This window comes from Acomys minous (genome assembly GCF_964271855.1).
Source record: "Acomys minous genome assembly, chromosome: 6".
Classification (NCBI taxonomy): domain Eukaryota; kingdom Metazoa; phylum Chordata; class Mammalia; order Rodentia; family Muridae; genus Acomys; species Acomys minous.
In genome coordinates this window covers 26,741,795-26,768,600 of record NC_140487.1, presented here as the reverse complement: position 1 = coordinate 26,768,600, position 26,806 = coordinate 26,741,795, and the positions used below count along the sequence as shown (strand labels likewise).

Sequence of the window (26,806 nt, the reverse complement as noted above, 5' to 3'; positions counted from 1 at the left end):
TGGTTCTTCCGAGCACATACATTATTCAGGCCAGCATCCGGACTACTTTTTGTGTACTACCAGGCATCTGTGTATTTTGTGCCTCCTCCCTGGGCTTGATGGGGTGTACACTTCCTCCCTGGCAGGCGTATGCGAGCATATGCTCCTCTACCATCTTGTAATCAGTGTGGTTTCACCCATTTCACCATTTGATTCTCTTTGAGTTACAGGGAAAAGAATTCTTGGGGGATTAAGTAAATGTCCTTTCCCTTTGGACTGAAGCGAGGTCGAGGTCACTCTAGGTCCATCATCATAAGGCCGCGTAATGCATCGGCTGTCTTAATGGCTTCATAAAGATTGCAAGTCATCTTAACTATTGGCCTGTTACCAGTTGATACAGGTCAGGCATCCTAGTGCTGGGAGTACAGAAAAATGGAGTGACAGCTGCTGGCAACATGAGTTCTGTTCCCAAGGTTTGCTTGGGCGCTTTTTAGTAGAAAGTCCCCCTTATTTTCTTTCTAGTGTAAAGTTTCTCTTTGTCCAATTAAGTATCAGAAGAATTATCTCATTTGTTGGTATTCAAGATCTTATCTATAGACGTAAAAGACATTTTCTGCATATATCAAAGTAACACCAGCAATTGTGTTTTGGTATGGAATTAATTATAGCAGAAGGAGCCTTACTCTTGTAATTCTGAAACCAACCTTTTATTGCACAGTGTTGCTGAGTCTGCACTTGGGAATAGAGCAATTATAATAAAACAGCAAGTTGTTTTAGCTAGCTTGAAACACATACACACACACACACACACACACACGAGAGAGAGAGAGAGAGAGAGAGACAGAGAGACAGAGAGACAGAGAGACAGAGAGACAGAGAGACAGAGAGACAGAGAGACAGAGACAGAGAGACACAGAGAGAGACAGAGAGGAGAGAGAGAAGGTGGGGGGGGGGCGGGGGGACTGACTGTTTTCTTGGTGTTGTTCCAAGATAGAGTTATTTTCTTGTTCATTGTTAAGTTCTTGATATCCAGAGTATTATTATAAAAATAGAAACACATAGTAAAGACCAGAGAATCAGTATCCTAGGTATTGAGCAGTTTGAATGTTTATGAGTATTTTAAGTAGTAATTTATCAAGGGTCCAGCTGATATTTTTTTTTCATAAAAGTCTTGCATCAATGCAGTAAGAAAGGAATTTGATGCAGGTGTACTTGATATTTCCAATAGGAAATTCCTAAAAGCACAGACATGGCATTTTAGAGGCTAGAGCACTAATACTAGGCATTTATGGCAAAGTAGAGAGAAGCCCAGTTTCTCAGATAACGCTTGTTGGCAATGCTTATTTCTTTAGTGAACGCTGAGGGTCATGTATATAGTACAGGTGCACGCAGTACATAATACAGTTCTTGCCCTTGGGAAGCTTGCCTTTAAGGGGTTACCGAGATCTTTTAAATACATACCCCAACTCCTGTAAGTTATGTAATTAGTAAGTGACAAAAAATGCACATTGCTCTGGGAGCAATCTGGGGTAGGCTCAATCTGGGCAAGCGGTGGGTCAGAGAACTGAATTCAGGACCTTCCTGGAGCCTGATAGGCAAATCCTCTATCATTGAGCTGCACTTTGGCCCCAAGACATCCTTCATGAAATGATGTTAACTTTGAAGTTTGTATAATGGGTATTTGGCAGGTGGGATGGGAACAGTTTTCTGGCAGTAGGATTAGCATGTTCTGATGCCCCTGATGCCCCCAAGACCTTTGTGTAGCATCTTGTAACAAGGGAGCAGAAAGAAACCAGAGGGGTGGACAGTGAGAATGGAGTGAGTGGACCAGGGGGAGGAAGGATGCATGTGCATCCGCATGTCTCTCACACTTCTCCCAGCCACCTTTATATCAGGGGCCATGCTTGCAGCTGTATCCAGAATGCTGAATGTTGCCTTGGTGAATCCAAGGCATTCCACAGCAGAGCGAGCACTTTGGGTAAGACCTGTTTCTGAGGAGATGTTACTGCTACCATTTTCACTGAGTGAAAATCGAAAAATGTCTTCAGTAGTGTTACAGATGAGACCTCAAGGCAGATCTGTGGTTTAGGAGCAGAAAAGCCCAGGCACTATGAATACTGTTAGGGCTAGGTGGACTAACCTTAGCTTCTGATTGGGCCGGTTAGTATCTCTGGCCTCAGACAAGTTACTAATGCCTGTGTCCTCTTCTGATTAGAGAGAGAGAGAGGGGGCGGGGAGGGAGAGAGAGGGAGAGAGAGAGGAGAGAGGAAGCAAAGAAGCAGACACGGCTTTGGCTGTGGGAGGAGCACTGGAAATGTCAGTGAGGGCTCAGGAGCAAGGCAGAGTAGCAGTGCGTAGAGATCTCTGGCCACATTTGTCGTGGCTTTTGCCCATCCTTACTGCCAGCTTCTAAATGTGCTGATAACACAGGCCGCAGGCCAACTACAGCCCTTCGCTTTGCTGTCGGTGTTTTCAATGTGTGGCATAACATGCATGCCTAGATTACATGCTAGTCAGTGTCCACAGGATGACAACTAATGACTGAACTTGACTGTGGGCTACAAGTGTGGGGGTTTCTCCTGTCCTTCCAACAGTGTGCATAGGAAAGCTCGTTCTTGACAGGTGTTGGAGGATATATTGTTTTTTCCTGCTATGAAGACGAGTGATGAATGTGAACGGGGTCAGTTAGTTCTCTCCCGAGGCTGGCTCATGTTCAGGCTTTAGAGATACTTGTTAGTCAGTTTTCAGTCCCAATCTACAAATTATAACCAATTGAATTGACTTGTGATGAAATTTCAATAATGTTAAGATATTTCCCACATGTCAAAGTTATGCCAGATATTCTTAAAAGGATACTTATGTGAGATTTAGCATGTTGAATGATTATTAATGTTTAATGTTGAGTTATTATTTTAGTAATATCAGCAGTTACTCCTTAACCAGCTTTGTATCCCAATAACCACACGGAGAGACCAGGATCTATTTAATTAGCCTATAGCACAATGCTGCACAATAATTACTCCATCCTAACCCTCCATGCCAGTATAGTTTCCTCCCATTCAGATTTCCCACATTATACTCGCTTTTAAATCATCTCCTAGGCCCGGTTCATCTCTCTTGATGTTTTCTGGTCTCCTCCTTGTGGCTCCATCCCTTCCTTCCTTTTCCTTCTCCTCCCCTCCCTTGATCCGGATGTCCCACCTATTCTGCTATTGCTCAGCATTGGCTAGTTTCTTTTTATTGACATAACAGAGAACAAATGGTGACATGTTTACACATATTTGAAACAGGAGATGCTTAGAATAAACATCACAATGCAGTGTCCATTGATCCTGTGATAGTTTCTGAAAAGCACTGTTTTTCATACTCAGTATCTTTTAATTTTTTAAAAAGATTATTTATTTTATGTATATGAGTGCTCTATCTTCGTGTACACCTGCATATGAGAAGAGGGCATAAGATCCCAGTATATCTGTGAGTAAGATGCCATATGCTTGCTGGGAATTGAACTCAGGACCTCTGAAGTACAGACAGTGCTCTTAACCTCAGAGCCATCTCTCCAGCCCCTTGGCGTCTTTTAAAATCCAACACAACAGTAAATATATTCTTGCCACTGTCCAGTGTGGTAGTGAGTTCTTCCTTACCCTTTGCGCCTGACTTGTCCTGGGCGATTCTACAGTCCTTCAGGTAGGGGAGAAGGGACTTGACTCCTGTAGGACTCAGGTGCAGAAGAGCGGGGCGATGCTGCCAGGGAACCTTCACTTAGCTGCCAGAAAGACTCTCTTTATTTTTCCTTCTTCAAAGAAGCAGTACGTGGAAGAATGATAAAATGGAAGTAAAATTAAAGTAAAATAAATGCAGGGTAAAACAGACCAAAAAATACTGTATTTCCGTTAATGTTTTCCTTTATGCATCTGTTTATTTTTGTTTTATTGATTCAGTATCTCATGTAAACAAAGTTGGCCTCAAACTTGCTATGTAGCTAAGGATGGCCCTGAGCTTTTGACCTTCCTACCTGTATCTCTTTAAGGAGGGTTATGGGAGAGTGGCACTGTGCCTGCTTCCCTTCACTGTCTCTTGTTTTATTAGATGGCTTAGCAGTTAAGAGCACTGGCTGCTTTTCCAAAGGACCCAGGTTCAATTCCCAGCATCCACATGACAGCTTAAAACTGTCTGTAACCCCTGTTCCAAGGAGATCCAGCACCCTCACACAGACATACATGTAGGCAAAACACCAATGTACATAAAATGCAAATAAATAAATTATAAAACAAGAAAAACTAACAAAATTACATTCTTTCTTCGTTTTTAGAGATACCTAATATGTTTTCTTTTGCTATGTGTGTCTTTATTATCTTGTTCATATGCAAATATCCAATAAAGCATAAGGTTTCAGGTAATATATACTTTTTATGCTAAAACTCTATGTAGAGCAACATATTGAAACTCTATTATTTATAAAAAGATGCTGTGATGTGGTAGTTTCCTAGAAATAGTTATAATTTCGTGTTTATAATTGCATAGTCAGGGTCTGTGGCCCATGCTGGGTTTCCATTATCCCAGTTTAGAGCCACATCTTTGTGAAACTGGTGAGAACTGTCTCCACATTGCAGTGATTTGTTACAGGGAGGCTCTTTGTGGGAGCCGGAAGTTTTCAGTAGCCTTATAAGATGTCTGTTGTCTTTGTGGCTGGGTGGCAGTTACCTGACAACTGAAAAATAATTTCTCTTGACGTGGAATCTCTGACTTAATAACAGAATGGGAGATCTGTTTTCCCAAGCTGTTTGGTAAAAGTAAATGAGCAATTTGGTGTGTGTGAGTGTGTGTGTGTATGTGTATGTATGAGAGAGAGATGTGTGTGAGCATGTATGTGTGTGTGTATGTATGTGTGTATGTATGTGTGTGAAAGTGTGCTTGTGAGTGCATGCTTGTGAGAGAATGTGTATGTATGTATGTGTGAAAGTATGTATATGTGTGTATTTATGTGTGTGCAAAAGTATGTGGGTATGTGTGTGCAAAAGTGTGAATATGTATGCTTGTGAGTGTATGTATTGTGTGACTGTGCACATATGTATTGTGCGAGTGTGTGTGAGAATGTGTATGATTGTGTATATTTGTGTGACTGTGTATGTGTGAGTATGTGTGTATATATGTATGTGAGTGTGTGTGCGTTTATGTTTGTGAATGTATGTCTGTGTATATATGCATGTGAATGTGTATTGTATGCAGATGTGCCCAGAGGAACAGGGATTGAACTCCGGTGTCTTCAAGTGTTTCTCGCCTTATACACTGAGCCAGGTCTCCTCCTTGAGCCCAGGCTTACTGTATTTCAGGCCTGTGCAGCAAGTGCAGCCAGGCTTCCTCTGCAGCCACTAACTGAGAATTCCATTTTTCTTTCTAAAGATTTGTCAGTTTCTGTTCAGATGTAGCTGATGGGCAGCTCAGTCTCCGTGAGGGTTCTCTAGTAAGGGGAACAGGAGCTATCTCTGACATGGACTCTGGGATCTGCTATTTGATGACTTTGCCCAAGTGAGTAGCCTTGCTGGGCCACAGAGGAGGAGCATGCAGGCAGTCCTAATGTGATCTGATAGGCTGGGGTCAGATGGTAGGGGAGGCCCCCCTCTCAGAGGACTAGGGAGGAGGATGGGAGAAGAGGGAGGAAGGGTAGGAATGGGAGAAGATGAGGGAGGGGTTACCATGGGGATGTAAATGAATAAATTATACAAAATAAAAAAATTTAAATTGTCAGTTTGTTTTGTTTAGTATGTGTATGCTCCTGTGAGTTTATGTACATTACTTGTGTGCACATGCCCAGGGAGGCCTGAGGGTGACAATTGGAGTTACAAGTAGTTGTGAGCCAATTGATGGAGGGAGCAGAAATGGGGACAGGGACAGGGGGAGGCTGTTAAAAAATAAACTCAGGTCCTTTGCAAGAGCAATAAGAGTTCTTTTTGTTTGTTTGTATTGTTAAGACAAAGATTTTTATTACCCTGTACAGTAATTTCACCCAGAGAAAACCAGCAGCCCACAAGCTGCTCAAAGCACAGCCTCTGAGAGGCTCTGGAAGGCGACTCCTGCCAGAATTCTCTTCATGTCTTATGTACACAGTCAGCAATGCCCTTTCCCAGACAGAGCCCAGACCCAGTGCAGCAAGTAGGCCAGGGGCCCCCACAGAAGAGAGCTGCAGGGATTGTCCCACCGGAGTCCCATCACGCCAGCACCTGTTGCAGCCCTTCCCAAAAGGTCGCCAAGTTAGGAGGCGAAAACAAACAAACAAATAGACCAGGACATGACAACAAATTCTAGGGCAGCAGCCAGTGGGAGCTGGGTTCCTGGAACAGGAAAGTAACCAAATGAATAAATTAACAAATGAATACATAAATAAACATCAATTGCTAGGTGAGAATGTGCCATCTTTCTAAAACAAAACAAACCCAGCTCATAAAATAATATAAAGGCATTTTTTTCCAGTGATATCAGCTACAAATTTTTTGCAGGCTACCATATCAACGGCACACATTTACCGTTGTGTGTCCAGTTGTGTATTGGTTGTGTATTCTGTGTGAGGTCTTGGCTTTGAAATAGTTAAGTAAAAACCAAAAAGACCTCTTCTTTTGGGAGTTTTACTAAAGGAGGCAGAAAAAGGTACAGGTGGCTCAGCAATTCGCCCTGTAGCCACTTCCATGGCACTGTTCATAGGAAATGGGGGGATGGGAACAGGGAAGAAGAGTAGAGGACCAAACCCAGGCAGATTTTTTGAGAAGCATTGGGTAAACATGGCTACTATGGTAGGTCAGCAGTGGACTGGTCCCTGGAGATCCTGCTCCATCCTATGGGCTACAGAGTTATTCCATTTGAACATGATGACAGTGATCATCGAGGGCCAAGTATTCTTCAGGCAAAAGGTCTCTTCAGAATGTCAGCATTTCATTAGATGATGCCTGACCCTGAGACCATCAGACCAGCCATCCTTAAAGTAAACCAGAACCATCCATGGATGCCGGATATCTTCCTACCCTAGGCAACTGCTGAGATTCATCTGCACAACCTGTCACCAGTGTCCAGCAAACAGCAGCCATACTGTCAGATGCTCCAAGGAGGGAGAGCTTCTGTCTCCAGCTTCCAGCAGGGCACTGCTTGATGCAGGAACAGCAGTGACAATTCGTTCCAGACTTTAGGTTCCTGAGAACTCCAGGTTCCCACAGCTGCTTCCCACACGGAGGGACTCTACTTCAAGTGTCACGGGCTCCTACTCCCTCCAGAGACACACTCATGGTGTCTAGTGCTGCCAGACTCCACAGAATCCTGGGGTGGGGAGTGGGAGTGTGACAGAACCCTGACCTGAAATGTTAATCACCACAGAGACTTAAAGGTCACCAAGATGGGCCAGGGCAGGGGAAAACATGTCAGGGGTGGGATAAAACTAGCACCATAATGTACGTCCTTGTCACCTCTTCCAAGTCCCTTGAGTGCCTTCTGTGGGCAGGGGGAAATACTTGAACTTGCCTCTTACCTGCTGCTTCTTCAAAAATCTGTAGTAGTAAGTGCTGTTTATGAGTAAGCCATCCCTCCAGCCTCTAATCGAACAATGGTAAGTGAAGCTATAAGACGTTAGCATAGCTGGCTACCGGTTTGAGAGTTAGGGTAACTGTATGCTAGTGATATTTCAAGAGAGAGAGAGACCTCCAGATTATAGAATGAAAATATCTGAGTATAAAAACTTGCCTGGCTATATTTAAAGAGGTGAGAAGTGGAAGAGTATTCCCACAAAATTCATGTCTGGAAGCTGGAATGTTCCAGGTGCCATCAGGTTTCCATGAAGCCACACTAGACTCAACACCTGGGATCCTTCCAAGGAGGGAGTGCAGACACTGAGACACAGCGACAGACACCCAGGGAACACTTGGTGTGAAGACCCAGAAAGATCCAGAGTCACGTCTACCACAGTGAGGTCGTTGGCAGCCACTGTAGGTTAGAAGAAGCCGGGAAAGATTCATTTCCCCAGAGCCTTCAGGGGAAGCACAGCTCTGCCAGCACCTTCACTTCAGACTTGGGAGCTGGGAATGTGAGGAACAATTAGCTGTTGTCGGAAGCCCACCTGGTTTCCATTGTTTGTTTTGGCAACCGAAAGGGGCTAGTAGAGAAGAGACTTGTCTTTATTTCATTATAAGCCACGTAGTATATCTAGTGGAGATGCCGAGCCTGCATGCAGGAGACAGGCTGAGTTCACTTCTCTGGAAATGCCTTTGCGTCTCAGAAGACTTTAACAGTTGGTCACTAAGGGCACTCATGAGCTGGAGCTCCTGGGAGTCACCATGTCATAGTAGTCTTCATGCTTTGTTTTCCATACCTGACATCACCCAGGGGAAATCAGTGGAACAAAAGACTCTTGCACAGCAGTAAAAAATAGATGCAAGCTTGCTGTGTCCCCAGTGTGCGACTTGTTGTTGAGCCAGGAGCTCCTAAGAAAGTTATCTGCCCATGTTGTGTGATGGTCACCCTCTTCTAATAACACTAACTCCTTCCTTATTACTTTAATTCATACCACACTGGTTTTTTTTAGTTTTGCCTATTTCTTTTGGGTGGAAAATTCTGCTACAGTAATACTTTCAATGTAGATTTTTCTCTCTGATCAAAGAACCCTGAATCTTTTAAAATGAAACTTTTATTATTTTTTTTTTTGGTCAGGTAATTTTAACTCATGAATTTTTGAAATGTTCCCCCCCCCTTTTTTTTTGGAAAATAGCTCCCCCACACACACATTATATATCCTGGTTACAGTTTCTCATCCCTCTACTCATCCCAGTCATCCCCAGCTCCCATCCAGATCCACCCTCTTTCTGTCTATCAGATACTGCTTGGTTATTCCCACAATCTTGGTTTCACCATTGCACTAGTGTGTAGGCTCAATTTTCTTAACAATTATATTTTATTATGAACTTGTTAGCCAAGCATACTTCCTTTACAACCCAGCTAACCCAAACAAGAGGAAAAAGAGATTAAAGAACACAATAATGAAACTGTAAGGATATCAGTTCCGAGGAATGACTTTCCTGGTGCCGTCAGCAGGATTTCTTCTGCTGGAACCTGGAGCAACTGGAACCTGGAGCCCGGAGGCCTGAAAGCCTTTCCTCAAGCGGTTCTCCCTAGGAGTGTCTCGAAGTGTAGCAATGAACAGTCAAAACATGTCAAGTCTCCAAAGACACCCCTCCTCCTGTTTTTGGCTAACATATATACCACCTCTCAGAATTAGTTTAAGGATGTTTTTCAGCTGGTAACAACCAAGCTCCCCTACAAAGTGATTTGACTTCTAAGGGGATGAACATCACCTGCTCTCTCACAAGTCTGTTCCTCATCCCACACTTAGGATCTAAACAAAAAAACATGTTTATCTTTCCTTCACTAGTATGTCTTGCAGGCAGAACACCATTGTAGATCAAAGGGTTTGTGGCTGGCTCGGTGTTTGTGTTTTGCTTTTCCTACCTTCCTGTACCAAAGATGCTGGCACATGGGTGAAGGCTCTGTAGGCACCAGCTTGACACTTCTTGTTCTATGAGTTATGTTGGCATTTTCTTCAGTAGTGAGGACTTGTCAGCAATTTACATGCATACATACACACACATAGAGACCCCTCTCTCTCTCATAAAGTTAAGACAATTCTAACTATTGAATGACTTAGATTTTGATAGTGGAAGGAGGCTAATTTGAATGCTGCTTGAGCAAAACTGTATCCTGGAATGAGGTGCCAAAAACAGTTAGTTACTCAAAAGTATCAGCCAGTAGCATAAAGGAGTACAGAGCTGGCTGTGATAAAATAGACAGTGTTGTGTTTCCTTCAGCTGACTTGTCTTGCAAGAAAACAGAAATGAGGAAAAGGAGCCTTACTGTTCAAACTTTTCACTTTTGAGGAAAACTGGAAATTCAAGTTTGACACTCGTGTCTGAGATCGTATCCTGTTGGCAATATCATGTAATTAGGCAGATGACAGACCTCAGGGAGACAAGGCACCTGTGCCTCATGGCATTAGCAGTAGCCACATGCAAGGGTTAGTTTTAGTCACCCACGTCATGCACTCTGCACAGCTGGAGTCTCGCTGAGGTACTGTCCTGATTAGTTTGGCCTGTGAGGGATTTCCTTAATTACACTAAATCAGCTAGAAGACTCACTCTGAATGTGGGCATCACTATGCTTGGATTGGGCCCTGGACCAAATGCAACTGAGAGAGGAAGCTGAACACTAGGCGTGCATGCATTGATTCTCCTGTTGCAGACCTTGGGTGTGACTGGCTGCTTCAAGTTCTTGCTGGCTTAAATTCTCTGCAGTGATGGACTGTACCCTGCAACTGTGAGCTAAAGGAAACCCTTTCTCTTCTAAGTTGCTGTTGTCAGAATTTTTTTTATCACAGCAGCAGGAACAAGACTAAGACACCACACTATCAACATTTTTCTAAATGTGTATCTTCAGCCTGGATTCCCAGAGGCCAATAGTGGAAAGTGCCAAGGTATCATTGTGCACATAGCGAGCTTGTTACTCAAAAGAAATATCCCTCTCTCCTCTCTCCTCTCTTCTCATCTCTCCTCCTCCTCTCTCTTCTTCTTCTCTCTGTCTCTCTCTCTATCTGTGTCTCTGTCTCTCTTTGTCTCTGTCTCTCTCTCTCTCCCCCCACCCCCATATATATTTGTGTTTACTTGTGGCAAGACAGTGTTGGGTGTTGGTCTTCACTTTCCCCCTAATTTTAAGCAAGGTCCTGTGTGTGCTCCTGCCTATGCCAGCCTATCTGACTCATGAGTGTCTAAGGATTCTCCCGCCTCCTGTCTCCTCCATTACTCTGCTATGGTGTTACAGACATGTACTCTAACACATCTCATTTTCTGTTGGTTCCAATCGGGTCCTCATGCTGGGGTGGCAAATACTTCACCCGCTAAGCTGGCTTGCCAGCCCAAGTGTTGATGGGTGCCAGGTCTGCTCTTTGAGAATCACTCATGTAAAAAGATCAGACCCTGTATCAGGACTGCCTCCATGGGAGGGAGTTCTGGATTTTTTTTTCTTGTAAAACAGGAGAAAGAATATTTGTGTCAGCCATCATGAACTATGCCATATGTCACCAAGAACAGTGACCAGGAGATGCTATGCTTGGTTATTCTCTGAAAGATCTGTCATTCTCATGTCCACTGCATGAAGTGGCCTCATATTAACTGTTTTCAGAATTTATAGTACCAAATATGGCTTTCCATGCATGGAATCTTGTACAGCTAGTAAAAAAAAAAAAATACCAAGACCTAACTTCCCTGAGAGTCTGATGGAGGCCCAAGGGACATCCTGGGAATCTGTTGTTTTCCAAGTGCACTGTGACACTTCTGAGTGAGCTTTGGTGCCCTGCTATTGAGCAGCTTTTCTCTCATGCAGTTTCTCAAGCACTACACCACAGTGAGGCCCCTGGAGCCTCGACGGCATACTGATACCCATCTTCCACCTTCAGAGAGAACAATTGAACTCACTGGAGGCTGGACCTGGGCACCGGTATTTTTAAAACTCTTGGAATGAAGGCATGACTAAGTGTTGTCTTAAAACATTACTACAGTGTGTGTGTGTTCACGATGACCTGTGTGTGTTTTGAGGTGGGATGACAACTTGTAAGAGTTGGTTCTCTCCTTCCACAGTGACGGTCCTAGAGACTGAACTCAGGTTGTCAGACTTGGTGGTAGGCATTTTTAGCTACTAAAGCCATCACACCAGCCCAAGAGCCATCACACCTCTCTACTGTAATCCTGGAGTATGGAGAATGGAGAGTCTGTTAAAATGCATGGACTGGTATTTCACCTCAGAGCTAACTAAAGAAAGTCTCTAAGCAAGACATTTTATAATTTTGCATTTTAAGTCAATGTTTCTCTTCTCTCTCTCTCTCTCTCTCTCTCTCTCTCTCTCTCTCTCTCTCTTTTTCTCCCCCTCCTCTCCCTCTCTGTCTCCCTCTCTTCCGTCTCTCCCTCCTTCTCTTTCTCTGTATCATTTTGATACTGGACCTTTCTATATTTAATCCTCATGCCTTTGTACTGCTAAGTGCTGAGATTCCAAATGTACAACACATCTGGCTTTTGAATTAGTCATAACAAAGAATGAAATTTAGAGCTTGAGGGACACTGCAGCTTCCCTCAATGGGAAATGTGACCTGACTGGACACCTCAGTTTGCGCTTTCTCTCTCTCTCTCTCTCTCTCTCTCTCTCTCTCTCTCTCTCTCCATCTCCTTTCCTCTCCCCCTTTCAGTCTCTCTCCTTTCTTCTGTCACCCCCCCTTCATTTTGTTATGTGATAGAATCCCCTGGTGAGGCATCTTAAGTAGCTATGATGTCTGTTTTACTGATGAGCATCCTGAGATTCAGGGCACATCTCTCTTTTAAAAAATGCTTGGGATCGTGAATATATATCAGGCAAGCGCTAATCTGAAAGACGCATAGTCTGCTTGATTAAATAAGACAGAAACAGGAATGCAGGAAGAGGAGATAAAGCAAGATTTAAAAATTACAGTATCTAGAAAAGGAGGGGAATTTGTGAGAAGCGGGAGCTCTGAAAAGGCTTTGGAGAATGTGACAGCTCATAAGAAACGGTCCCTTTGAAGCTGGAAACATTACCGATTTCCACTTGAAGATCCAGGGGGCAAATGGTCTTGGTGCTGATGGTTTGCTCCAGGGCATTTCCTGCTTTGAGTTCTTATCATTTTATAATCCAGGCCATGTAACTTCCTTATGTGTTATCATCCTTTTTTATAATGAATTATATTTTTCTCTTGAGAGCTTGTGGGATAACTAATAAAAGTATTGGCTTGACTTTGAATTTTATAAATAAATGATTGTTTTGAGTTTCCTAGAATAAAAAATTCTAATAAGTTTTTGTTCAAAGGAACCAATAAATAGACACAAAGGTGCAGATCTTTTAAATAGTACTATCTAATTAGTTAAAACTAAACATCTGTACTTGTATGACTGTGTTATCGTGTCAAGACGTACAAAGGAACTTTTATGCACAGTGGATTTAGTCTTGAACAAATGACAGCAAGAAATAGTGCTGTGACTGACAGCCAGATAAAGAGCCTGTCTCTATGAGGATCCACTGGAATTTCCTATTTCTGCAACATCTGTCTTAGATTATTAGATATGATATATATAACGCCTGCTTCCACAGCAGCTGGCTCCTTAATGTCAGATGAAGCTCTGCAGAAACTTCACACTTAGTTAGATTTGAGAAAGTTAGTATAAGTCAATGAGTGTTACTGAAACATGTGCTTCTAATAGTGTGTGTGTATATGTGTGTGTGTGTGTGCGTGTGTGTACACATGTAAGCCACAGTATGTGTGTGGAGGTCAGAGGACAACTCGTAGGAGTTGGTTCTTTTCTTGTTTTTAAATTTTTATTAAATATTTTTACATATCAATTTATCTTATTACATTTATATACAATAAACCACCTATAGCAAGAAGAACCACAAAACAATTAGGAATTATATATATGCTACATTCATAGTGTTTTGGCTATTTGTATTTGGCAGCCTTAAAGAAATCATCTTTCCTATCTTGGTGAATCTTAAATTCTGAATGTAAATCATTATCTGTCATATCTCATCATTATCAACTTAAAAGATCTATATAGACCTAAAAATGTCTTAACCCCTAAACAACTAAGCTTAATTGTAAAACTAAACTATCTGGTCTTCAACCCCATCAGAGACTTGAGAAGGGATAAAATTGATTACCTGAGTAAACAGGGAGTGCAGGTTAGCAGCTTCCCAAATGAGATGACAGAGACAATTTACTGCCTGAACAATCATCCAGAACTCTATAATGCTGGGGCATCATCTTCAGCCTTCTGGCCCAGTATATCCGACAGACATATTTGTGAGGCAAGCACTATTGAGGACTTGCTTACCCTGTCTTGGCAGAGTTTGGCAGTTGACTCTGTCTGCGTCCAAGCTTGCCTTTTTTAAGGCAGAATTCTGTCTGTGATACAAGCAAGAACATCTTATACCATGTGGAATTAAACTGTGGTTATCAGGTTTGGTAGCCCATGTCTTCTCCTCATGCCTTCCTGTTAGTCCAAAACACATAACTTTAAGTAGAATGCAGTTTCTTATGTTCAACTGCAATATATAGTATCATACATTGAGTGTGTGTGTATATATATATATATATATATATATATATATATATATATATATACATTTGTCTCTATAGTTTATGAAATTTAAAATGCAATTGCTGTTTAGGGCACTAGACCAACATTTATTAACCCTATGTATAGGCCGTCACAAGTACATATAAAGACATGAAAGGGTGTTTGTTGCATCATTGTTTACAACAGCAAATTTTATCCAACTGTGTTTTGGGACAGGACTATAGTGAATTATTATTGATCCCATAACAGATCAAGTTTGCTTTAAAGGAAGAGCAAATCAGAAGATAAATGCTGTGAATGATGTGCATTGAAAAGGATTTCTTTGTTTTATTTAAGTTTTTTCATGTAACATAATTTAGTAGTGTTTTCCCCCCTCATTCTCTCCCATTTCCTTATCACCTTTCTACCTGCCCAACTTCATGCTCTCTCTCACTCTCTTTCAAAAAATCCACACCAAAACACAAACTCTAAAATCAAAACAAACAATCAAAAGCTAATAAGACACACATACACAAAATCCCCCCACCCCCCACATGCACAGAAACCACAAAAATATGATCCACTTCATTTTGCGTTGGCCTACTAGTCCTGGACGTGGGGCCTGCCCTTGAGTGTGGTTGATATACTCAGTGACATTCCATTGGAAAACTGGATTTTACCTTTGAGAGCAGATACCATCTATTATAAATAGCTTCTTAGGGGTGGGGCTTTGTGTCTAATTCCTATCTCACTGCTGGGGCCCCTTCTGGCTTGAACCTGTGCAGGTCTTGCGACTCTTCTAGCCTTGCCACAGTCTCTGTGAGTTTATATGTGCATCAGCCCTGTTGTGTCTAGAAGGTATCTATTTACCCTGGCTTTTACACTCTTTGTGTCTCCTCTTCTGCATAGAGTCCTGAGCCTTGAGGGGAGAGGTTTGGTGAAGGCATCCTGTTTAGGACTGAGTAATTCAAAGTATCTCATGTCTGCGTAATATCTGGTTGTGGCTCTTTTTGTTAATTACAATATACTTTTACTTGAGTGATGCACTGGTCTATAGGTGTAGCAGTGTGTCTTTAGGACTCATCTTCCTGCTGTGCTTCTTTCATAGAATAATAGTATTAGGTTTTCCCCTAGGGCTCAGACTTATCTAGTCTCAGGTTTTTGGTCACCTTAGCAATACTTTAATCAGGTTTGGGCTCTACCTCATGGACTCGGCTTTTAATCCAACCAGAAAGTAGTAAATTAATCCCGTGACACTTGGGCCATTATTGCACCAGTATATCTTGCAGGTTGGTTGCTGTTGCAGGGCACAGTGTTTGCAGTTAGCTGAGTGATCGTCATGACTCCTTTTCTCCTCCTGCACCGTGCCTGGTGCCTTCTGGCGCAGGACAGCAGGAGCAAGGCTTCTAGTCGGGCACCAGCTCAGCGTCTCCATGTTTGATGATGTAAATAAGTGTTGGCTTCAGCGATAGCCTCTTACCATCAGTTTTTGGAGAGCAACCAATACTCTTGGCAAGAGCCTGTGATATTTGGGGGGGAGGAGGAGGGTGGCATCTGTGAGCCAGCAACTTAACCAGATCAAACCCATTTGTTGTTGTTGTTGTTGTTGTTCTGGAGGTTTCACTTGGTGACATAAGATATCTAGTTGGGGAATTGTCTCCCCCATTATATGATAGCTCCATTAAAATTCCTTTCATATATGTATATATTTTAGGGAACTTCTGCAGTAGGAGGTTCCCACATAGTTTTCACAAAGGCCTTTAATGTTGGTTGTCCCTCCCCATATTCCCCGCCTTCCCCTGCTCTCCCACCCCCTTCCCCTTTCCCCCTCGTATTCTAGTTTCTTCTGTATCTCCTTGTAACACTTTGCTCTATTCCTCCTTCCTTGGAAGATGCTCCATCCTCTCTGGTCACTCACTGGCTACTTAACCTCTGTGATAATGTCTCTTGTAGCACACATATCAGAAGCCTAAAATTTAACATTCAGATATAAGAGAAAACATGCGTATTTGTAAGCAGTATAGGGATTGCAGGATTTCTTTTAGGATGGCTATTAGAATTTAATCCTTATGTAGATATTCTGTAGACACAGTATATATGGTACACAAACTCTAAAAGCTTTTCCTATTGGAGGTAACTATGGCTTGCAGAGTGTATGTGAGGGATGTAGTTTTTACTTTTTACCCTATACAGTATGAATTTTTAGCACTTTCATCTAAATATATATCATTTAAAAATAATAGACAAAATACTTCTTAAAATATAAAATTGGTGAAGTTGATCATTTATAATAGAATATAATACATATAAATTAAGACATTTCATTGACATTAAAGTATTTTATTTACAACAATAAGTATTATCAGACATATTAAAAGAAAATCAACATTATTTCTATCTATCTATCATCTGTCTGTCTATCTATCTATCTAATGTTTAATGGTGCTTTTCCTGCATGTATGTATGTGTATCGTGTGCATACAGTGGCAAGAAGGGGACATCAGATCTCCTAGAAGCAGAGTTACAGGTAGTTGTGAGCCACCACACAGGTGCTGGGAATTGAACCCAGGTCTTCTGTTAGAACAACCAGTGCTCTTAACTTCCCCTGCTTCCCTTACTGTCTCATTTAAGTCATTGTTGATTTGTGGTAAATAGCATCTGATACATTTATAAAAGTAAAAACCTTTTACCATTATTTGGATGAATTGCATATGCTACCAAATGAGTTTATAAGGCTACAATGAAGGCCTTATAAACTGAACTGTGATAGGCCAGGCTGAGGAGGTCTCTCCCTTATAAACTGAACTGTGATAGGCCGGGCTGAGGAGGTCTCTCTCGCTCCTGTTTATGCTTCTCTTGAAGTGTCACAGAAACATTCAATAATGAGTCAGCCACACTGAGTTCCTCTTTGCATTTGCAGTGCTAGGCTTGTGCACATGGGCTCTGATCATATGCTGTGTTTGGATTGACTCCCATTTTTTCTGAATTGGAAATTAATTGAAGATCACTCTCTATTTCTAATCATCTAACTCTTCCCCCAGTGTAGTATGGGGGCTTTAAAAAATGAATTATTTGTTTTCGTTACTGTTACACTAAGACATGCTTCCAGAGTGGTGGGTATTTAAACAAGACTTTAATAACTTATAAAATATTTTTTGTAGCCTATTCCATTAGCACCTATCCTCATACAGTGATTGGTGAGTTCTGTTCTTTTCTGATCTGATACCATGGTTATTATGGAAAAGATTATTTTCTTTTTTCATCTTTCTGCTTTCTTCTGAGACCTCCGAGGAAGAAAGCTGTTGAGTGGAAAGAAACACTTTACCCAGAGCCTTCTCTTTCTGTACAGACCACCTCATTGACTATTGATTTTTTTGGTATGGTCTGTTTGAAGCTAGTGTTCTGATTTCTTGTACAATCAGATATGTACAGAAAATAAGAACTATCTGAGTCATGTGTTATTCACGTGTTTGCTTGCACATTTGCAGTGGAATCTATGGAAAGTTCACCATTCTTGTAGTCCAGTGGAAAGTATTTATACTTAACCTATCCCTAAAAATAATAGAGTAGGATGAAAGTGTGAAGTAAATCAGTCAAGGAGAAAGCTTAGATGTGGAGTACATAAACCACAAGTCCTAGGTCCAACTCATAAGTAGTGTTTGGAAAATAATACAGGGTTTGTATTTATCCAAAGTTTGCATCTCTCCCTGGTGTCTTCCTGGGTAGACAGCATTGAAGCTTAAAAGTCTATAGCCTGTCAGAATGCATAGTAATAGAGCCAAGTCCCAATGGATACATGTAAAAAGCACTCCTGCACCTAGGCTCGGGAAACATTGCAGAAAGATTTTTAAGAGCCAGAGTATCAGGGAGTTTTCTGGGAGATTGTTTTTCACAGTAATGTTAAGAGCTAAACTCATAAAGACTGACCAACATGAATGCTTTACCATGAACCAAGCAAAGACAACAGGAGTAGACATACCAAAGTGGACAGGGGTAAGCCTATAAGGCCTCAACCCTACACAAAGAATTATGAGCATCAGAGGAATGCTGAAAGTAGGAGATAGAGTCTTCCCCAGGAAAGTGTAATTGGATAACACCAATTGACTCTCCAATAGCAAATGGTCAGCCCTGAAAATATAGATAAAGGTAATATTATACAGACTAAGAAGGTTATATTTAGGAATATATATATATTCCTATATATATATATATAGCAAATACACATATGCTTGTAACAGCAATTAATAAAAAAATGAAGCCAGGAATTCAGGAGCGAGCAAGGAAGGTATATGGAAGGTTTAGCAAGAGGAAAACAAATGGAAAAGTGAAGTAATTATATTATAATCTCAAAAATAAAAGAAAAAAGTTACTGCCTTCTGAATAATGTAGAGATGGGACAGTTTCTTTTGGGATTGATGTTAGAATTTAATATGATTATGTGTGTAAATCAAAGGAGAAATAATAGCAGTAATGACAGCAGATGCTGAGTGCTTATCGTGGCAAAATATGTTCTAAACCCTATGTGTATTAGCTCACTTAATCTCACAACTGCCCAACAAGATAATCCACTCTAGTTGGTAAATACAGAGACTGAGCGTTCCTAGCTACTATGGGGTTGGTTACTCATGAGCAGCGGCATCAGGCCTGCAGCCCCACTGCCTCCCTCCTGTGTCTTCCTCCACTTATTCTTACCTGTTTACTTGTCAAGCACTGGGAATTATAAGTAGGGTTAGTTTTTTTTTCAGGAAAACTAGAGCAGGTAACATTTCCCCTTCAGTTACCCATTCCATCAGTCCATGCTGGGTCACTCTTTTTCTTTTTCTTTTTTCCTAATCTTATATCAATCTAATGAGAAATTCTCTGTCACAGAATAAATAAATTAGTTGGAGAATGGGAAAGGCAATGTAGAGGAGAGCTTTTCAAAATTTTATGTGCATATAAATCACTACAGACTGTGTTAAAATGTAGATTCTGATATGGTAGGTCTGCTGGGGCATGGGGCCTGTGTCTCTAAGAAGCTGTGATCCCCTCCACACTGCTGTGGTCTCTGGACCATGCTCCCAATATCAAATATTTAAAGACAACACCATAGGATGCCAGATCATCGGAATGCCATTTCCTTTCTAATGGTGTTTAAAGTTCCTACCAGGGTGTGGCGACTCACGCCTTTAATCCTAGCACTCAGAAAAAAATGGTGGAGGGCGGAGAGAAAGTAAAACAAAAAGAAACAAGTTCTTTAGTTGAATTCAGTTGATATGAGCAATTGCCGAAGACACGGAACTGTTTAAAACTCTGCCCCTAGACTGCTTACCAGGAAAGCAACTCCCAGTTTGAGAAAGAACACTATACACTTAGCAAGAACACCACAAAAACAGACATTTTCCTGCATCGCAAGAATCTAATGACTGTCAAATGCATCCAGTTTCTTTTTGTTCATCTGAATGTTAAATCACCACCTCAATCTTCTTAACATTGATTCTCTCAGAAGGTTGATTATTAAAGCTATCCTGGGGCAAGGGCTATCTACTTACCTTGGCTCTTCTGGTAATACCTGCATAAAAGCAAAGTGCAGCCCCTCCTTATTACCACTCTTTTTGCTACAGTGTCTGCTTGGTAGGCACATTTATGAATAATTCTCTTGGAGTTGGCTAGATAATGCTAATCTGGGTGATGGAACATGGTGCCGAGTAGCATACAGGGAGGTGCAGTGTGAGAGCAACACAGCAGGTGTCCCTGGCTGGCCAGGCTAATGCCTTCTCTTTCTGTCCCCAGGGAGGAGAACACTGTTACTACCAGGGCCAGATCCGAGGAAACCCTGCCTCATTTGTTGCCCTGTCAACATGCCATGGACTCCAGTAAGTGCCACATTAATTATTTATACATTTGCTATTTCATAGCTTTTCCTTATGTTTAATGTACTAGTAGAATATCTCAGCGTTCCAGAAGTCAGGGGCCTTGAAATTAGGCTGCGGTACAGTGATACTTGAAACCTGTTTCTAGTTTCATCTGGATTCAGGCAGGAGTGGCCTGGGTCACTTTCCTGTTCCTGGTGATGGTTAGCCCCTCACAACCAGTGCAGCCCCCCACTTATCCTTGATTGAAGTCCGTATATTTTCATGGAATGATAGAAATTCTAGGAGATGAAGATCGTGGCTCTCTGCACAAAGACAGGCTGCAGAGGACCTTAGAAGATCCTTGTTCAGCAGGGACCCACAGTAACCTACAGCAGCTGAGGGAGGACACAGGGCCCCAGAAAACGCTGCAGAACAAGTTTGTCCCTCCTCACTTCCCCTCTCACAGCTTTCACATTGCCTCCGAGTGGAGTGCTTGCTGATGGTGAACCCAGAGGCCACCTCTCCCTGTTCTATCCATTAAAATGATGCTTACAGGGCCATTTGATTTTTCAAAAAATATTTTATGGCCTGCTGAAGACCAACCCATCTCCAAGCACTCTATTTAGACTAAATCATTCAATTCCTTCTGGCTTGTTTTACTTTTGCGGGGGCGGGACACAGAGTGAGCTAGGACTTAAATTACTTTTAAGTTTTGTTGGTAGATAACAAGTTTTTTTTTTAAATAGTGAATTAGAAATATAGCCTTATTCATCTAATAAACTGTCACTGAGCATCTCCTGTGGACGAGGCAATTTTAACATGTGTGAGTCCCGAGTCTCAATGTAGTGTGTAGGACAAATGTAGCCTGGCTTCATCTTGTGGGAAATGATAGGTACACTTGTTTTCTTTGAGAAATGAAAAAAAAAAAAAAACACATCCGAGCAAAGGAGCTGAGGTTTGGCACTGAAGGATAGGTAGATCATGCGGGCTCCAAAGGTGTGTTACCTGCAGAAGTCGAGCGGGCCCTGTGATAGACTTTGAGAGACTCTTCCAGTGGAAGTTATAGATCTTAAATCTACAATGGTGATGAATTGAGATAGGCGGGAGAGTTTGGCTAGTGGCCCAAGTGACACTCTGGCCAGGCTCTGGGGAGAAGTACATTAGACCCGTAGATGGAGAGACTGCCACCCAAGACAATGGCTCAAAGAGGCAGCTGTGTGGTGGCTGTGCAGTGCAAAGCTTCCGCATGCTTCTTATGATAAGTAAATGGATATTTATTTTACATGTCACTTGAGTAAAGATTATTATGACATGGTGTCTGTGTTTATTATGTGAGGGCTTTGGTTTCCTTACCAGATGAAAGAAATGTTGGAGAGCTGGGCATGGTGGCGCACACCTTGGGAGGCAGAGGCAGGTGGATCGCTGTGAGTTCGAGGGTAGCCTGGTCTACAAAGCGAGTCTAGGAACGCCAAGGCTACACAGAGAAACACTGTCTTGGGTGGAAAAAAGAAAGAAAGAAATGTTGACATAACTCTCATAGTAAAACCGGTGTAGCTAATCTCAACACAGTATGGCTGTCAGCTAGGGATAGTATTTTTGACCTTCATGACATTTATGACAGCAAATGTGTGTTGGAGAGAGTAGTGACATGGAAATAAGAGGCCTTTTCCCTTCTCTCTTTTACTCCTAGAATCTCAGCCATATCATAATGTTAGCATCATGCTCTTTGCTTTTCACTTGCTTCCCCGTTTCCCAAATGGACAGGGTGTTGTGAGAACAAGGAAGACGGTATGAGCCTGTTTATGGCTCTGCCAGGCATGGGAGTCTAAACAACAGCTGGGTTCCACCTTTACGCAGTCATTTAAAGAAAGTAGGAACAATGTCTTTCTGGATCCTGCCTCAGTTGCTTTAACTCAGTACATTTTATATCTACCTTTAAACACTCACTTAAAACTAAGCAGAATGAAGTTAAGGGAAAGTTGGTGATGTGTCTACACATACTGACAGGATTGTGTACAACCATGTTTGGGCTTTCTTAGATGGCTTAAGCAGGTTTTGTACTTTTTGCTATTAATGAACTATTATCATCATGGTTTTACTTCTGAACACAATGCTCCTAGTAATATTTTGGAGACATGTTGCTGAACATTAAACGAAATAGGCTATCTCTGTGCAAATGGTTTAGGTATAGACTATATCTCTTCATGCATAATTCATCTTTTATAAATGATCAAGTGTACACTGAGGCTTATTCATGTTTCTGATTTGCTATATTTAGTTGAAGAACATAAAATGGGAAAATTAGATTAATAAACCTTTCTATAGAATCAACAAGGGTACTTCTGTACAAATTCAAAGGATTAATAGGCAATATTTTGATCCATATATGTTTGATGTTATGACAAAAATCTTGTCTATGAGAATCTTTAAAAAAAAAATCAAATATAAATTTGTTGCCCTCTTGTGGAAATTTGCAAGAATGGCTGCTGTTTCCTTTCAAAGTCTTATTTTGATTCAGCTTTATAAAAATTTAGCTCAACTGTGTCAGGTTGGCTTGGTTCTAGCTATAGAGTTTACTTGTTATAGGCTTACTGCTTATTATTATTATTATTATTATTATTATTATTATTATTATTATATTATCATCATCATTATTTATTATTATTAATTATTGTGTTAGTAACAGCATGTTATGAGGAATCAGGATTTTCTAAGTACAGATAATTTCAGAATCTTTCTTCTTTATGGTGCTTTCTTATACAACACTTGCCGAAAACGAATGAAAACATCTGATTTTCCCATTGCTATGAAGAAACACTGACCAAAAGCAACTTGGGGAGGAAAGGGTTCATTTCATCTTAAAGACTATAGTCCATCCATCCATATTAAAGGGAAGTCCGGACAGGAACTCAAGGCAGGAATGCTGCTTGATCTCCCTGGCTTGCTTAGCCTGCCTTCTTATAGAACCTAGACCCATCTGGCCAGGGGTGGTACTGCCTACAGTAAGCTGGGCCCTCCCATGTCAATCATTCCTCAAAAAAATATCCCATAGGCATGTCTCCAGGCCAGTCTAATGAAGGTAGTTCAATAGAGAGCCCTCTTCCTGAGTAGGTCTTGGTTTGTACCTAGTTTGTAAAAAACTATGAAAAATAGTAACACTGTATATAAACAAAACAGTCTCTTGCCATATGAACTTTGACAAAGGTTAATGGTTATATAATGTAGATGGATGAGGCCAGTTCCTAGCAGGGATGGAGAGAATAATGTCTGTCATATTAGGTCTGTTTGGAGGGGAGTTCCATATATATCATATTATAGTATATTGCTGACTGCATCTGTTTATATATAAATATGAAATTCAGTATCATCCAAACTTAGAAGATACATTTATTTTTGAAAACTGTGCAGATGAGATGTGAGAATTTAAACCATGTTGACAACGTTCCAGCAGGAATGAAAGAATTTAAATAGAGGCAGACCAGCTCAGAGAAACCAGTAGATTTCATAACATCATTAACGAGAGACAAATAATATTCTGTGTTGAGCTCCTTGGGTGTCATGTAAGCATTTTGACCATAAACCGAAAAGTTAACGTGGAGGATGATCACAGCTCTGACACCTGATTTCAGTAGAAACACTATTTTAACCAGAGTGGTGTCAGGACCTTTCTGAATAGGAGTTGAAAACATATGTACTTCAAAGCCCCTGTGGTGGTTGGTGTGAGAACGACCCCTATAGGCTCGTGTATTTGCCTTCCTAGCCCCTAGCTGGTGGAACTATTTGGGAAGGATTAGATGTGGCCTTGTTGTTGGAAGAGGTGTGTCACTTGAGGTGGGCTTTGGGCTGCCCCCCCCCTCCCCCCACCTCCTCTCCTCTTCCCTTTCCCCCCTGCTGCCTGAGGATCAGGATGTAGCTCTTAGTTACTTCTGCAGCACCATGCCTGCCTGTTGCTATACTTCTCGCTATGATGATCATGGGCTAACTCTGAAACTATAAGCCAGCCCCCGATGAAATGCTTTCTTCTATACGTGGCCTTGGCCATGGTGTCTCTTCACAGCAATAGATCAGTAACTATGGCATGCCCTTTGTAGGATTTTAAATAGCAGATAGTCACCCTCCAGCTCCTTCCTGTCCCCTGCCTGCTAGGACTGCCCGCTGTGTTTCTTTTGCAGCTGTTGTTATTTTGTCTAATGTCAGTGCTGTCTTTACAGTGCTCAGGTGATACCTTTGGAGTCCTTGTTGATATGTTTCAGGCAAAGTCCAAATCAAGTTTCTCAACCAATCTTTTTGGTTCTACTTTTAAAATATATCTAGGCTGGGCATGTGGCTCAGTGATATGACATGTGCTAGCCTGTGAAGCCCTGGGTTCAATCCTAAACAGTAGAAAGAAATACGTTTCTTCAAGTGTATATATACTCCGACACATAGACACATAGACACACAGACACACAGACAGAATCTGGTCAGTCCTCATCACTTCTGTCGTTACCACTGCCTTCTTTCTCTTGGATGGATGTAATAACCTACTCTAGCAATCCTCACCTTCAGCCTTGCTATCCTAAAGAGTATTATAACACAGTAGCTGCAATAATTATTGTAATATGAGGGAGAACCATGCATAAGGGCTCATGCCTGGAGTTCTAGCACTTGGGAGGCAGAGGCAGAAAGATGGCTGTTAATTTAGAGCCAGCCTTGGGGAAAGGCTGACATTCTGTCTCAATAAACAAACAATAAAACAAAACAGGGAGAAGTTATTTCTTCTGCTTAGAAGCTGGTATGACAATCTTATCTCTCAGAGTAACAGCCAAGGCCCTCAGGAGAGACAGCTGCTCTGTGCCACCAGGCCTCTGGTGGGATGTTTCTATTACTCTGTCCCTGGCCATTCTACGCCCACCATGTTGCCCTGTTGCTGTCCCTGCATCATGCCAAGGGTTTTCTTACCAGACAGCGTCTGAAATGCCCTATGTACAAGTGTAGGTCGGTGGTCATCCTGAAGCCTTGCCCTGAACTCCCAGGAGAAACCAATTGCCTTCTCTCTCGGCTCTCCCACACCATCTTCCCGTGACAATTCTTGATTTCCACCACGAAATTCACATTTACCTAACATACTTCTTTCATTATCATGTGTTTACTTTTTGTTTTCTTTTCTTTCTTTTCCTTTTTTAAAAATTATAATTTATTCAGATTACATCCTGATTGTTATTCCCTCACTTGTATCTCCCTATTCCCTCCCTCCCTTCCTCCTTCCCCCCGCCTCTTCTTCCCTCCCTCTCTCCCTCCCTTTCCTACCCTATTCCCCTCTCCTAGGCCTGTTCCCCTCTCCTGTTACTGTTTTTCCCAGGACTGGAAAGCTGTGTATGTTAGGCAAGCACTCAACCACCAAGCTGTATACTCACCTGCCTTCTTTTTACATTAGAATTTGAGGCAGGAGCTCAGGAATTTGCCCAGGGCAGCCTTGAACCTGTGCTCTTCTTGCTGCCGCCTACAAGTACTCGGAATTGCAAGCATAGGCTACCATTTGCAGCATCTCAGACTTGTTTTAATATTTGAGGCAGAACTAACAGAGCACACGAGGATTAAAGGAATATGCCACTACTCCAGCTGGAGGCTTGTTTTAACTATGGCTTCAAGAGCCCTAGCCTAGAAATCCAAGGAAGGTTTTTCGAGACCTACACTTTCACAGATACTCTAAGATGGCCTTCATACAGTAAGTCCCATAGTTCTGTGTTAGAACAACAGTGGCAAGCAGCTGGAAAATGCAGCCTTGAGCACAGTGTTCAAGATGGGAGGATCTGCCTTTGGGGAGACAAGACTTCCCTCACAGGAATGTGTGTGTGTGTGTGTGTGTGTGTGTGTGTGTGTGTGTGTGTGTGTATGTTGTGTGTGTGTGTGTGTGTGTGTGTGATGCCTGTGCAATGTGCCACATATGTAGGGATGGGTAGGTCTGGGAAAATAGGCACTGAATATGACTATTCCTGTGCTGCTGACCCTGAAATGATCTTGCTCTGGATGAGACTTGATAGCCATGTCTAATTATTTTCTTGTACTTGACAGTGGGATGTTCTATGATGGGAACCACACATATCTCATTGAGCCAGAAGAAAATGAGACCTCCCAAGTAAGTGCTCTGCTTGCCATGCGAATGTCGGCATTCATGTGGGGGGCAGTTATCTCATGTGTTTATATTGTTAGGGCCATGACCACACACAGTTTTTAATATCTAATTTTTTTCGCTCTTCCACTCTTCTGTTGGAATTACCTTCCCTGTAGTCTGTTCTGAAGCCACCACTTCTCTGTGTCGCATCATGTGCCTTATCTTAGACAACCACACCAGATATCATAGGCCGTGTGGCTTATACAACAGAAAGTATTTTCTTACAGTTCTGTAGGCCATGACACTAAAAATCAAGATGCCAGTAAGGTTGGCGTCCTATGGGGTTTCTCCTTGGGTCGCCTTCCTGCTGTGTTTTTATTTGGCAGAAAGAATTCTCTGGTCACCTCTTTCTCTCCAAATGAGGCCATGAGTCAGGTTGGGTCAGGGTGCTGCCCCCCAGGCTTCACTTAACTCTATTTCCTCATTGGCCCTATCTCCAGCCCTCAACATGGGCTGCTATGAGCCTGGGGTGTGATACAGACATTCAATCCATAGCAGATAAAAGCCCATCTTTTCTAGATTTCACATTTTTCTACTCTGCATGTTGCTTTCAAGGCTTGATGCCAGTGAAGTTTACAGAAACCTGGGACTTCTTAATTTTCTTTTATTAGGAGTTGATACATTTATTTGCTACAAATCAGGACCATAATGGCCTTGTTGGCCTTTGGCTAAGGACATATCCATGATAGACTACGGGG

General features: G+C 41.9%; 1 protein-coding gene across 20 annotated transcripts in view; it reads left to right on the top strand.

Moving 5' to 3' along the window:
* ADAM22 (ADAM metallopeptidase domain 22) overlaps positions 1-26,806 on the top strand; it is a 215,659-nt gene that overhangs the window by 121,890 nt on the left and 66,963 nt on the right. For all 20 annotated transcript variants that reach the window (XM_084785430.1, XM_084785449.1, XM_084785443.1 and 17 more), the window contains exons 5-6: positions 19,893-19,975; positions 26,009-26,072. In XM_084785430.1, the coding sequence (XP_084641556.1) occupies positions 19,893-19,975; positions 26,009-26,072 (147 nt within the window). The remainder of the gene's footprint in view (positions 1-19,892; positions 19,976-26,008; positions 26,073-26,806) is intronic.